Source organism: Gallus gallus, chromosome 4 (assembly GCF_016699485.2).
Source record: "Gallus gallus isolate bGalGal1 chromosome 4, bGalGal1.mat.broiler.GRCg7b, whole genome shotgun sequence".
NCBI lineage: Eukaryota > Metazoa > Chordata > Aves > Galliformes > Phasianidae > Gallus > Gallus gallus.
This window is the reverse complement of record NC_052535.1, coordinates 2,344,400-2,357,547: the sequence shown is the minus strand read 5'-3', so window position 1 is coordinate 2,357,547 and position 13,148 is coordinate 2,344,400. Positions and strand designations below refer to the sequence as shown.

The 13,148-nt window shown below is 62.9% G+C and overlaps 4 protein-coding genes across 9 annotated transcripts in view; 1 reads left to right on the top strand and 3 right to left on the bottom strand.

The window, feature by feature from the left end:
- Positions 1 to 931: 931 nt before the first annotated feature.
- On the bottom strand, positions 932 to 6,351 carry SESN4 (sestrin 4). Its single transcript, XM_420203.8, has 9 exons — positions 6,149 to 6,351; positions 4,759 to 4,968; positions 4,479 to 4,661; positions 4,157 to 4,393; positions 3,963 to 4,074; positions 3,758 to 3,876; positions 3,201 to 3,391; positions 2,608 to 2,752; positions 932 to 2,210 (listed from the first exon to the last, which is right to left on the bottom strand). The coding sequence occupies exons 1-9, from the start codon at positions 6,212 to 6,214 to the stop codon at positions 2,121 to 2,123; spliced, it is 1,353 nt and encodes a 450-aa protein (XP_420203.4). The 5' UTR covers positions 6,215 to 6,351; the 3' UTR covers positions 932 to 2,120.
- A 302-nt stretch (positions 6,352 to 6,653) lies between these two features.
- On the bottom strand, positions 6,654 to 8,781 carry CXorf65 (chromosome X open reading frame 65). 2 transcript variants are annotated; one of them, XM_004940638.5, is made up of 6 exons: positions 8,154 to 8,781; positions 7,984 to 8,070; positions 7,779 to 7,913; positions 7,638 to 7,706; positions 7,435 to 7,556; positions 6,655 to 6,805 (listed from the first exon to the last, which is right to left on the bottom strand). In XM_004940638.5, exons 1-6 carry the CDS (start codon positions 8,176 to 8,178, stop codon positions 6,698 to 6,700), a joined length of 546 nt encoding a protein of 181 aa, XP_004940695.1. In that variant the 5' UTR covers positions 8,179 to 8,781; the 3' UTR covers positions 6,655 to 6,697. The 2 variants fall into 2 exon arrangements, with proteins under 2 accessions (XP_040555966.1, XP_004940695.1); XM_040700032.2 differs by lacking the exon at positions 7,984 to 8,070 and having other exon boundaries at positions 6,654 to 6,805.
- Positions 8,527 to 11,293, bottom strand: IL2RG (interleukin 2 receptor subunit gamma). Of its 2 annotated transcripts, NM_001303432.2 has the most exons (8): positions 11,179 to 11,293; positions 10,272 to 10,362; positions 9,973 to 10,157; positions 9,735 to 9,877; positions 9,495 to 9,657; positions 9,308 to 9,416; positions 9,153 to 9,237; positions 8,527 to 9,072 (listed from the first exon to the last, which is right to left on the bottom strand). In NM_001303432.2, the coding sequence occupies exons 1-8, from the start codon at positions 11,258 to 11,260 to the stop codon at positions 8,884 to 8,886; spliced, it is 1,047 nt and encodes a 348-aa protein (NP_001290361.1). In that variant the 5' UTR covers positions 11,261 to 11,293; the 3' UTR covers positions 8,527 to 8,883. The 2 variants fall into 2 exon arrangements, with proteins under 2 accessions (NP_001290361.1, NP_989858.1); NM_204527.3 differs by having other exon boundaries at positions 9,308 to 9,657.
- Positions 11,294 to 12,035: 742 nt separating this feature from the next.
- The window catches only part of MED12 (mediator complex subunit 12), a 34,591-nt gene continuing 33,478 nt past the window's right edge, over positions 12,036 to 13,148 (top strand). For all 4 annotated transcript variants that reach the window (XM_040700029.2, XM_015278411.4, XM_015278410.4 and 1 more), the window contains exons 1-2: positions 12,036 to 12,190; positions 12,289 to 12,393. In XM_040700029.2, the coding sequence (XP_040555963.1) occupies positions 12,092 to 12,190; positions 12,289 to 12,393 (204 nt within the window). In that variant the 5' untranslated portion in view covers positions 12,036 to 12,091. The remainder of the gene's footprint in view (positions 12,191 to 12,288; positions 12,394 to 13,148) is intronic.

Here is a 13,148-nt window from a genome sequence, read left to right as displayed (position 1 = left end):
AGTGGTGCTGCCAAGCCCTAAAGCTGACCCTGGGCAGCTGTAACTTCTGCAGGACTGTTCTGGAGTCATGCTGACCTGCTCGTGGTTTGCCCTCCTGGACCTGGGTGCAGGTGGCTCTGTTCACTTCCCATGGAGATAGATGTTCAGTGTTCATTTGCATCCCAGTGTGAGTGTCAGCAGTTGTGCTGGCTGTGTTTAGCAGCACAGAGGTGGAGTTGCTGTTCCATCCCAAGGCAGATGCTGTCCATTAGGACGTCAGCGAGCTTCTATCGTTGTGTACTGCAATTCCACTGTCACAAGATGTTTATGGCGAGATACTTGTATTAGAAGGTGTGGGTAGCTTGGTATTCAGTGAGATCTGAGGAAAGAATACCATTGAAAAAGTGTGAAATTGGTGGTTGCTACTAACTCTTTAAAAGGGTCTTAAGCTTCCTCCTTCAAGTCTTAAGCTGATCTCCGAGTATTGGGTTTTAGGAGGAGATCCTCAGGGGAGCTGACTGCCACACCTGCTCCTGGGATGCTTCTTGGGGCTTCCTGCAAGCATGCAGTGTTTGGCGCAGCTGGGGAAAGAAAATGCACGGGGTGGATTTTGCAGTTGTTGATTGGTTCGAGGGGAATGTTTGTTCCCTCCCAGTGCTTGTTAATAGGTTTTATGCTGATGTGAGCATTGCCAAGGAGGGCAGAGCTAGTTGCACGGCCCTGCTGTGTTCCATCCTGATGGATGCTCAAGTTCTGCATGCCTTTCTGGTAGATGATGTCACCATTTCTCCAGTGGTGCAGTCCCTGGTGCTGGAGTTCCCCACTGCAAAGCTTAGCTGGGATGTTACAGCACCTTTGGGCAGCACAGCCAGCCCTGCCCAGCACAGCCATCCAGGTACCAGCACCGTCCCAGTACAACCTGCCCCAGGCAGAAAGAAAACACACATCCATGTCAAACATAATATATTTATAGCAAAAATAGGCTTTTTCTTTAGCTTCCATACACAAGGTTTTCTCCCCGTACATTTACGCAGTAAACAGGTCGACTGAAGCAGCGTGCACTGGGCTGACCTTACAGCTGCCCTCACTTCAGACTCCCGCTGATGATGGGGGGCCCTGCACCCCTCCTGCAGTCGCTCTCCTGTGCCCAGGGGGAACCAGGTCTCCTCACCCCCAGCTCTGGGCTGTGCACATGCATGGAGCAGCCCTGGGCCAGGGAGCTCCTGGCAGGCTGGGCTGCTGCTGCTCACCCGGGGCAGCCCCCGGAGCCCCCAGCCTATGGCTAGGGCTTCCCTTAGCTCAGCTGGGCTGTTAACAGCAAACAGCTGGGCGAAGGACCCCAGCCCTTGTCGCTGTGAGAGGAAGATGCCAGCTCTGTGTTAACTCGGGAAGCCTCCCTCATTTCTCTTGAACCTCCACCAATGGGAAACGGCGTGTGGTTTGGGGCTCTGGGGCTAACAGCCCTGTGGACAGCCACGAGTCCTCTGTGCAACCCTCCAGAGCCTGAAGGCTGTCAGAGGCCCTCTCACCCTGCTCAAGGAGCGCCAAGGGCACCCACCTGCAAGAGCTTCACGGTTTGGAGTTGGCTTGTCTGACCCACAGGGTTTTGTTTGGCACGTGGACATGGATGGCAGGACACGGGCACAGCAGCAAGTGCATCCCCTCCCTGTGCTGGGCTGGGACCCAGTGCAGCCCCTTCCTGGGACACCGCAGTGCACCCAGCTGGCTCCTAAGCAAGATGTTGCCTCCATGGAGGCTGTCAACAAGGGGGGAAGCAGAGCTCCTGCAGCGCTGGGGTGAGGAGCCGCTGCTAACCCTAACCCTGCAACACAGCCTGATCCCCTCCTGACCCCCCCACCCGTGTCTTTGGCGGTCCTCCATGGACAGGTTCAAGTCTTCAGCATCACACCAACATCTCAGCAGCACGGACTTGCCTCACAGTTTGGTAATTGCACGTAACAGGGCCACTCAGCGTGCCCCACAAGGGAAAGGAAAAAAAAAAACCAAAAGAAGAAGGAACAAGACAGTCAAGTAAACTAAATGGAGTCATCCCTCGCCGTCTGTCCCAGCACGACGGGTCGCACACAAGTCCAGGGAGAGAGGATGCTGCCCGGCCCTGCCGCAGCGCAGCTCCCCACCGCTTACGAGACCATGTACTGAGTGATGGCCTGCAGTGCATACAGCAGCTCTGCCTGCATCCTGGCCTCCAGAATGAGCAGGTTCACGTGGACCTGGGGGAGAAGCAGGAGAGGCTCATGCAGCAAGCACCCATCCAGATTAAGGAGTCATTTGGCAAAGGACAAAACACTACCAGGTTTTCCAGCACGGGAAGATGCCCTTTCCCCCTCCTGTCCTGCAGCCTGTGGGCTCCCAGCACACTGGGCATCAGCACATCACTGCTATGGGTTACAGCCAGACCAAGGGCTTGCCCACCAAGGGAAGACCACCTCTCAGCTCCCCATGCTGCTGGTGGCCCCGTGCCACACCACATCACACCCAACTCCTTACAAACAGCCTGTTTCCATTTTCCCTTTGCTCTCATTTGGCGGCTTAAAGGTTTCTGCTCCATGAGCATCCCAACCCTCAGCCCTTGCTCACCCCCTCTCAGAGGCACAGCAGCTGCCCTACCTTTTCACTGTGCTTGAACTGCTTCCAGAACCTATCAAACATTTCTGGGTTTGTCTTCTCTGGGTAGCAGGTTACCGTTTTAATGTAAACTTTGAGCATTCGTTCCAGTAGATGATTCACTTCTGCGTAGTCGTAGTCATCGTACCTGCGGGGAGCACGGGGCAGTCACAGCCAGCACCTGGCCCCAACCACACACCTCTCCTGTGGTCCACCTGGGACGTGTCACAGCCATGGGGCAAGGACACAACACTGGGTACTGAAGCCCCATTTGTGCAGCACCTTGCAGCAGCCATGCATAGTCATAGAGCAGTTGGGTTGGAAGGGACCTTAAAGCCCATCCAATCCCACCCGTGCCGTGGGCTGGGTGCCTCCCACCAGCTCAGGCTGCCCAGGGCCCCTTCCAGCCCAGCCATAGGCACCTCCAGGGATGGGGCACCGCAGTTCTCTGGGCATCTGCATCATTATCTCTTTTCCAAGCCGATGTACAAGAACACCTCCAAACATCTGGGCACACAGCAGGAGAAACAGCCCACTCTCTTCCCACCTGGATTGACTTGGCTTTTTCCCCTGGACCACGAGGTTGCTGTCATTACCTGATGCCAAACATGCAGTGGATGTAGTTCCAGATGCCCCTCTTAAAGACCGATGGTTCGCAGCCCTGCCGCTTGGCCATGGCGCTGCTCTGCAGACCATCCACCGTGCGGAACTTCTCATCCAGGAGATGCCCGATGTCAGAGTAGAGCCGGTTCACCAGCGAAAAGCCATGGTCTTCCCAGGAGTAATCCTGTTGAGCACAGCAAGAGGCTTTTGCCACTGCAGAGGAGAGTTCGAGGCATGTTCCTGGGGAGAAGGGCTGCTAAAGACCTCGGGATGTGGCAGAATTCACAGGGTTTGCTCTGCCACAAGTCACAGCATCCCTCACCAAGCAGCTTGGGAATGATTTTGACCACCACCTCAGTGCCAACCCACACCCAGCCCATTGGGGATATGTGGTGGTCCTCGAGAGCACAACTCAGCAGTCACCATCCCTCCCAGCCCTCTGATGCGTGCCGTGGTGGGGCAGAGCCCTGCTTGGGCATTTTGGGGCCATACGGGCACCCCAGGAGCACCCACCCACTCCCTGGATGGGAGGAGAGTGCAGGAGCCTCACCTGGACTCTGAATACCTGCGTCTGCTCCTCATCGCGCCGCGCAAAGTCCTGGTACCCAAAGTCAGGGTCCTGCAGGTAGCACGCGAGGTTGGCGGCACCGGTGACCTCCCCGTCAGTATCTGAGTGGGGAGAGCCCGCAGACAGTTGGTGCTGCCCCATTCCCAGGCACCGCTGGCAGCGATGCTCCCATCCCGCACCCCCTCACCTTCCTCGCGGTCCGGCGGCAGCGGCCTCGTCTCCTCCCTGCCCTCCGTCTCCACGTGGATCCGCTGAACGCGCTCCCGCAGCGAGTCCAGCTCCATGCAGGAGTCCAGGGACTGCACAGGAGCACCGCACGCCGTGAGGACGGGACGCTTCCCACGCCATCCCCGTCCCCGCAGTCCCACCCTATGGGCTCACCCTTTTGCGGTTGATGCGCAGCAGCTCCTGCCCGCAGCCGTTCCCCATGGCGGCCTCGCAGAAGCACTGGTTCCCAGGTGGAGAGGGCTTCAGCGAGCCCCGGCCCCCCGGCCCCTCCTCCTGCTCACAACCGCAGCCGAAAACGAAGCTGGCAAGCGCGTGGCAGTGCGCCAGGAGGACGACGGCGTGCACCAGCTCTGCCAGCGACCAGCTCCACTCGCTGATCTTCAGCAGCTTCTGCAGGACAGACAGGACGGCGATGCACGGCGGGCGGGCAGAGTGTGGGCACCCCATCCGCACCCAACCCACGCATCCCCGCTACCTCGATGTGCTCCTTGGTGATGAGCCAGGGCCTGTGCGCCAGGATCTTGTTGACCTCGTTGAGGTTGCGCAGTTTGGGGGGGATGAAATCGAGACCGCGCAGCCACTGGGGATCGCCCCCCGCCCGCAGGAACTGCAGCACGTGGAGGTTCACCAGGTACCGGCAGTGGTGCCGCGCGGCCGCCTGCAAGAGCCAAAGGTCAGCCCTATGGGGAGCAGCCGCCTCACCACCACCAGCTGGCTTCTGCAGAGCAATCCAAGGGCCGCCGGGATGGGCTCACCATGATGGCGATGTAGTGGCGGCAGTCGAAGGGCAGCGGGCCGTCCATGTGCAGCAGGTAGTGCTGCATCTTCAGGAAGCTGTCGAGGTAGCGCGGGTGGTAACCCATCTGCTGGGTCACTGCCTCCAGCCTGCCCCGGCTCGCCAGAGCCTTCACAAAGAGGAACTGAGGGCGCTCGGGCTCACCACCGCCGCCAGACATCTTCACCACCTGCGGGAGCACGGGAGGGGATCAGGGGGTCCCCATGCAGCCAGAGCGGGGATGCCCGCGGAGCCCAGCCCTGGTGCACATCACTGCCACTGTCGGGCCGGGGTAGCTGCAGTCCATCGCACCCGTGGAGGAGCAGCGCGGGATGCGGCCGTGGCTATTTTCTGCCATTGCTGGTGACAAATGCAGCCGCTCAGGTGGCAGCGCTTTGCTCAGGTGCCATTTGGAGCTTTGTTTTTGGTTTGGGACAAAGAAGGGCAAAAAAAGGAAAACCAAAAGGGGATGAGGAGCCCCAGCTTCCGTGTCCCAAGGGCAAAGGCTGGAAGCGAGCTGCCCCGGCTGTGCATGGAGCTCCCCAGCTTGGTGCCAGGGCCACCAGGCGTGATGGCTTCTCCTCTCTGGGTTCAGAAGGACCAAGAGCAGCCCCATACCCACGCGTGGGCCATGGGGACAGGGCTGCCATCCAGCCCCACCACCCTGACAGTCTCTCCCACCCACATCCCCCCAGCAGTGGGGCTGGCCAAGCATCCCCACGGCCTCACCGCTCACACCCAAGTGCCGCCGCACCTCGCCCTCCCCAGCCCTCCCCAGTTCCCCTCCGGACATCCCAGCGCCCGGTTCCAGCCGCTGCCCCTCGACGGCAGCCGTCGGGGCCGAGACCCGCCTCCTCCCCCACTCCTGGTGCACAGGACCCCGCCGGGGGGCTCCCCACGACCCCTCCCCGAGGCGGCTCCCGGCTCCCCGCGGCCCCGCCGGTGACGCCGGCCCTCCCGCAGCCCCCGTCCCGCGGTCTCGGGCTCGAGGGCGATGCCGGTGCCCGGTGCGGGCTGCCGGTAACCGGGGCCCCATTGTGCGAGCGGCGGCGGCGGCAGCGCCCCCGGTGCGCAGCGCGGGCAGTGCAGGCGGAGAGAGAAAAACAACTTTGATTGGCAGTGATGGAGGCACGGCGCCTCCCGCATCCCGCACAAAGGGGACGGCGCCGCAGCACCGATACCGGCACCGGCACCGGGCCCCGCTGCGGGACGGCGCCGGCCCCGAGCCCCGGCGGCGGGCGGCGAGCGGGGCCCGGCCCGGGGGGGGGCGGCGGCCGAGCTGCGGGCAGGGCCGGTGCTGCGGGCAGGACCGGGGCACAGTCGAGCGCGGGGTCCGGTGGGGGCTCCGGTAGCGGCGGGGCGGGTCCTACCTGCCCCGGCAGCCGCTGGCACCGGCTTCCTCGGGGGTGCTCCACGCTCTGGGGACACACGATCATGATGAGCCCGCGCCGAGCGCCGCCGTGCCGATGCTCTCTGCCCGCTGCTGGCACTGCCCCGCCCGCTCCGCTCCGACCCGACCCGACCCGTCCCGTCCGTCCAGCCCCGCCCGCCCCGTCCGGTCCCGGCCGCCGGCACTGCCGAGCCGGGCACCGCTGCAGCCCGGACCGGGAGGGGGCGTGGCCTCTGCTCCGCCTCTTCCAATCGCCTTCCCCGGGGGGCGGGTCATGGCGGAGCCACGCCCCCAAAGCACCCGCTCGGGGCGGAGCCAGAGGGGGCGGAAGCGCCGTAGCGCCATGTGGGCAGGGGTGGAAAGTTACCCGTTCGTCCTGCGCCGAGACCACGCCCACAGGGCAGGGGGTCGGGTTTGGGCTGCCCCACCGCTAGGGGGCGCCGCGGGGCCAGGGGTCCGACCCGGAACCACGTGGCACGACCACGGCTTGAGTGCAGGGATGCACCATTGAGTGCGGCTTTATTGGGGCTCAGCGCGGCCGCGGCTGCTGCCGCCCCCTCGGGGGCAGTGGGGTCTTGCGGGGGGGACCGTGCTGCTCCTCCCGGGGTCGGGATGTGCTTCTCCCTACTGCCTTGCCCTGCGCAGGGGACAGAGTGGGGTGAGGGGCATGAGGATGGGGTTAGCGAGACGCAGTAGTGGGGAGGAGGCACGGGGTTGTGGCGCTGGGAACAGGGACAATGGGATGGGAGGATGTGGGCATGGAGGTGGCAGAGAATGGGGCGTGAGTGTGGAAGGGGATGGGGGCAGTGGGGCACAAGGATGTGGGCATCGGATGGCAGGGAATGGGGACAAGGGGCATGAGGACCTGGCCATGGGAATGGGGGCAGCCGGTCACGGGGATATGGGCACAGGGTGGCAGGGGATGGGGACTGTGGGGATGGGGCTGTCAAAGGATGGGGGCCACGGGCAGGAGATGGGGACAGTGGGACATAAGGATGTGGCCACAGAGTTGGCCAGGGATGGTGCTCCAAACACGCAGATGGAATGGGCTGGGGATGGTGGCATGGAGACAAGCACTGGTGGTGAACCAGGGTGGGCCTTGAGGGTGACGTGGCACGGGGACAGCAGGTGTGAGGATGGGGCAGCTCCCTCAGTCCGGGTGCTGGAGGTGGGAAGGGCCCCTGGTCACACTGGACCCATGGCCGGTGGTGTCCCTGTACCAGGGGTGTTCCCCAGTGCCATGCGATCCCACCGGCCGCCCCATACCACTCCCTGAGTGCGGGCAGCAGCGGGCAGCGTCTCGGTGCCTGGACCCTTCTTGCCCTCTGGTGTCTTCAGGGAGCGGAGCAACTTCCGATGCGGGTGCTGCCCACACAGCCGCAACGCCTCTGCACCAGAAATGGGACTGGGGGCTCTGCAGCAGCCCCGGGCTGGGACCCCCACCCCACGCATTCCCATCCCGCACCCACCGGTCAGCGCCACGCTGGGGTTCTTCAGGAGGGGCACAAAGGACTGTGCTGTCTGCTCCTGTGCAGTGCCTGCAGGGATGCACCATTATGCCCCCTGTCCCCACCGCGGTACCCACGGGGACCGTGGGACCCTGCACGTACCGGGGGCACCAAACTCCACCCTACACACATAGTAGGTGCTGCGTGCCAGGAGGAAGTCGCTGGCCCTGTCCTGCATGGTCTTCACCTGGAAGAGCATCTTGGGGTTGCCCAGCTTGTCACACACGTCGATGGCCTCTGCAAAAGCCACAGTGCATGGGCACAGCATCCCACCTCATTGGGCCCACCCGCTGCCCCCTGTGCTCACCGCTGGGTGGGACCCCCACTTTGCTGCGCAGGTGAGACAGCAGCAGCAGCACGGGGCAGTTGGTGTTGGCCAGGAAGCTCTGGTTGTCTGCAGGGAAACGATGGTGGCCAAGGGGACCCTGAGCACCAGTGGGGTGGCACGGGCTGAGCCCGTGGCCGTGGGGGACTCACCGCTGTGGGTGATGTAGATGAACATGCTGCCGCTGTGGGGATGGGAACGTGTGGCCTGGTGCTGCCCCACAGCGTTTGTGAGGTGGGAGGGGGGGTTCTGGGGGCTGGCGTTCTGGAGTTCCCCCCAGTCTTCCCAAAATCATAGAATCACAGAATCATTCAGGTTGGAAAAGACCTCTGGGATCCTTCAGCCCACCCCCACTGTGCCCACTGACCACGTCCCTCAGTGCCACCTCTTGATAGCTCTAGAACACCCCCAGGGACACCACCATGACTACATCTTTATGTCCCACTGTCCCCATCCCGTTCCACTGCCTGACCACTCTTTCAGAGAACAATATTTTCTTAATATCCAACCCACAATGAGACCAGCTAAGACCAAAGCGCAGCAAAGCTTTATTGCAGCTGGAAGCTGCAGGTTAGAAACCCACAGTGCAAGCAAGTGGCCAGGCTTGTACGTGCCCTGGCTTGTGCATGCCCAGTGTACAACCGCAGCTGGGGTGACAATGTGGCTTGTCCCCTCGGGGTGGCTGTCAGTGCCGTGCATGTCTCTTGGTGCTCTTCACCTCTGGCTGGTGGCTCTTGCCTGCTCCACCACTGCCTGTTGTCCTTCCCATCCATTGCCACCGGGCTGTGAGCACGGCCATGGCGAGGAGCAGGGCTGGGGACCCCTGGGCACTTGGCAGGGTGGGAGCAGGGAGCAGCGTGTTTTGGGGGAGCAGTGCCAGCATCACGCTCCCACGTAGCTGCTCTTGTAGGGGCCGTGCTCCTGCTGGCCAGGCACCCCTGGCAGGTGGGTGCCATTGTCTTGGAGGCGCTCATAGCCCTCCTTGGAGGGCAGCTCGCTCACGTGGCAGATGCTTTCACTGTAGTTGGGCTTGAAACTCTCCACAACATCTTTAGGGACTCCGACCCATTCCTCGAGGGACAGAGTGGGGTGAGAGGGGTCGGGAGCTGCCACCAGCTGAGTGGTGTGGTGAGCCAGGGCAGCCATCTTACCTGGAAGTCACCATTGTGAGTGATGAAGAGATCGTCGAAGTTCTTGCTGGGGTTGGGGATTCGGGGCATGATGATGACCCACACCCTGCATGGGAGCAGAGAGGTGTCAGAGGGGCTGCCCCGCACTGCCCCGCACCGCCCAGCCTTGCACCCACCTTTCCATGCGCACCAGCAGCACCACCAGGACCAGCAGCAGCAGGCAGGAGGCGATGGGGATCAGCACCGTGTGGATCCAGAACCACTGCAGCTGCTCCTCCGCCACACCTGCAACGAGCCGGGGGGACACTGTGAGGACACTGCGGGGACGTCGTGGGGACCGTGGGCGCTCGGGACCGCTGCTACCCTTGCTGGTGGAGTTGTTGCCCCAGAAGACAGGCACACTCCACTCGCTCCACAGCTGGGTGTTGCCACAATAGTTGTTGATCTTGCTGCGCACGTAGAAGGTGTAGTATTTCTCATAGTCCACGCTGGGGAAGGAGAAGATGACTCCTTTCACCTCCTGATTCTGCAGAGAGAGGAGGGGTGGGCGGTGAGGGCCAGCGCTGCGTGGCCGGGGGGCAGGTGCTGTGGGGGGACTGTCACCGTCCAGCTGGTGTCCTTGTTGCTCTTGTACTTGACGACGTGCTCCAGGCATTGTTCCTTGGGGTAGGGCGAGCTCCAGGTGAGCTGCAGCTGGTTGCCGCTCATGTTGTGGATGGTCAGGTTGACGGGCGCCTCTGGTTTCACTGCAAAGCACAGGAGGTGCCCGGTGAGCGCTGTCCTCACGGCCCGGTGGCCCCGCTGTCCTGAGGACCATGGGTGTCCCCATGCCACCACGTACCGAGGTTCTGCAGCTCCATGCGATTGCTGGGGATCTCCAGGGTCTGGCCGTTGCAGCTGGCATTGACGCGGACGTAGAAGGCCTGGAATTGGATGATCTCACTCTGCTCAAAGCGGCAGCCGATGCGCACACTGCGGTCCCACAGGTACTGCTGGCACTCCACCACGGGCAACTTGTTCTCATACCTGTACATGGCAGTCACGAGGCTGCTTGAACCCTGTGCACACCTCCCAAAGCCCCTCCCAGTGCTTCCCATCCCCACGGGGCGGCAGGTGGAGCCTCCAGCCCCAGGCACTCACCAGTAGTAGAGGGAGTAGTTGGCCGTCAGCGTCTGCCCGCTGCCCCATGTGCAGGTCATGTACTCCTCATTGAACAGGATGCACTCCACCCCTGGAATCATTCAGGTTGGAAAAGACCTCTCAGATCCCCAAGTCCAACCCCAGCCCGCCCCACCATGCCCATCACCACGTCCGTCAGTGCCACATCCTCACAGTTCTGGAGCACCTCGGTGACCCCAGCACTCCCTGGGCAGCCCAGCTCAACTCTCACAGCTGACCCTGAGGACCCACAGCTCAGCACTGTGGTTATGGCAGGATGCTGCGCTCAGCTGCTTTGCCAGAGGAAATGCGTGCTTACCAGTTTGTAACGCAAAGCAAATGGTGGAGCTGAGCAAATGAGCGCCGCTTTGGTATGGAAACTGGGTACGTGATCAACAGTCAAGAAGTGAGCTTCCAGCAGATAACAGCGGGCACAGAGCAGCCATCCACCCCCGTCCCCTGCATACGTGCGCACCGCTGACACAACAGTAACGAAAATGCTGACCACAGCTCAGCCTGGCTGACGCAAAGGGCTGATCCAACCTTCACCCGGCCCTCCTGCAGCCCCCCGGCATCCAAAGGGCTCTCATCCAGCATTGCCTGGGATGCTCACAGCCGGATGCTCAGCCACGAGGCTGCCGCAATGGCCGGGCCTACGGCTGCGGGGCTGAGAGCCCCGGGGCCGTACCCACAGGGCCCGTCCTTAACCCACATGGAGGGCGAGCACCCTCAGAGCCAACGACAGCAGCATTGAGCCAGGAGCACAGACACGCACCACTGGGGTCAAACAGGTCCACATGGCCCCACATCCTATCCTCAGCCACCATCACTGCGCGGCAACTTCCCCCACCGCCACCCCCCATAAGGCACTGCAGCCATCCCCCCTTACCTTTGGGGCTGGGGGATGCGGCCAGGCAGGTGCCCAGCCCCAGGAGAAGGATGGGCACGAGCGAAGCCCCGGGCACCGCCATGGCGCAACTCTCAGTGCGCGGCCTACCTTGTGTGGCTCACAGCTTCCGCACCACCACCACTTCCTCACCCACAGCAACACCCACCCCAACGGGGCACAACGCCCTTCCTGCTCAGCTCCACGGCTCCAGGCCCCACGGTTTGCCCCACGGGGGCCCTGCGCTTCTTCCTGCCCCCCGCCCCAATGGGGCTCCCCCCCACAGGAGCGGGTCTCCTGCCCACGGCCCAACCCTGGGGGCTGTCGCAGGGGGCAGATGTGGGGACACAGCCGTGGAGGGGCTGCTCGGGCCGCTCCGTGGCCATACGGGCAGCGATGGGGCGATGGGGCTGAGGAGGTTTAGACGTAGCGCTGAGGGACGTGGTTTAGTGAGCGCTATTGGTGGTAGGTGGGCTGCATGGTCTTGTAGGTCTTCTCCAACCTTGGTGATTCTATGATACTATGGCTGGGAGGCAGCTGAGGGCACTGAAGGGAGGGCAGCGAGGAGACACTGCTGGGGGAGCCGCGGTGCGGTTGGGGGCGTTCGGAGCGCCGAGGGCACTGCCCGGCACCAGAGGCCGCCCCGCGGAGCGCAACGGGGGCTGGAATGCGGTCACGTGATCCCGGCATTTCCGCCAGGGGGCGCCGGGCGCATCTCGGCCATCTTCGGCCTTTTCCGCCCTCCGTTCGGCGCGGGCTCGGGTTCTTCCCTTCGGCATTCTTCGCCTTCCCTCGGCTCGGCTTCGGGACTCTCCGGCGCCGCTCGCCTCTCTCCGCTAGCCGTCGGGCGGCGCAGGCGCAGCGGCGGGCGGCCCGGCGCTCCTTGTTGCGGCCCGGCCGGCCCTGCCCGCCCGGGATGGCGGCCTTCGGCGTCCTCAGCTACGAGCACCGCCCGCTCAAGCGCCCGCGCCTCGGCCCGCCCGACGTGTACCCGCAGGACCCCAAGCAGAAGGAGGTGCGGGGGGGGGAGGCCGCGGGGCGGGGCAGGGCAGCCCCTCGGGGCCGGGGCGGGGGGTCGGGGCCGGGCGCTGACCGCCCTTCGTTCCCCCTCAGGATGAGCTGACGGCCCTGAACGTGAAGCAGGGCTTCAACAACCAGCCCGCCGTCTCCGGGGACGAGCACGGCAGCGCCAAGAACGTCAATTTCAACCCGGCCAAGGTGAGAGCGAGCCCCGGGGCTGCCCTGCGGCTCCGACCGGCCCCGTGTGTCAGCGCGCGTCTGTGTGCAATGCCCGTGGAGCAGAGGGCTGCGGGATCGGCGGCAGGAAACTTCTTCAGCGTGGGTCTGGTGGCGTCATTGCCAAGGGAGAGGAGGTGTGAGGGTTCCTGAGACGTCTGGGGATGGAAATGTGGGGTTATGTAATGGCCTTCTGCTTCGTGCTCCCGAAATCCGGGTGTTAACTGCCCCGCCTGCCTCACAGGGGTTGGTGGGGAGCTGCTCCTTCTGCTGAGCTGCTGCCGTGGCCTCCTGCGTAGGGACAGCAGCTGTGGCAGCGTGAAGTCCCACACCTATCTTGGTGCTGACAGTGTTGGCATCCAGCGTTTCTTACAGTGACTGCCAGCTAACAAGTGGGGGAAAAAGGCTTTGTAGCTCTTACCTGCTTTACTCTGATCTGGGTGCTGTTTCTCTGCCTCTGTCAGCTGGCAAGGTCAGATATTAGGAGAAGTTCCTTCTCCAGAAGAGCAGTGCTGCACTGGCACAGCTCCCCGGAGGGCAGTGGGGTCACCGTCCCTGGAAGTGCTCCATTACTGTGGGGATGCGGCACTGAGGGATGTGGTGATGGGTATGGTGGGCTGGGCTGGGGTTGGGCTCGGGGATCTGAGAGATCTTTTCCAGCCTTAACGATTCTACGAAGCGTTCTTCTCTTTATAACAAAGGAAATTATTAACGGCTTTTTTGCGTTTCAGAGGTTT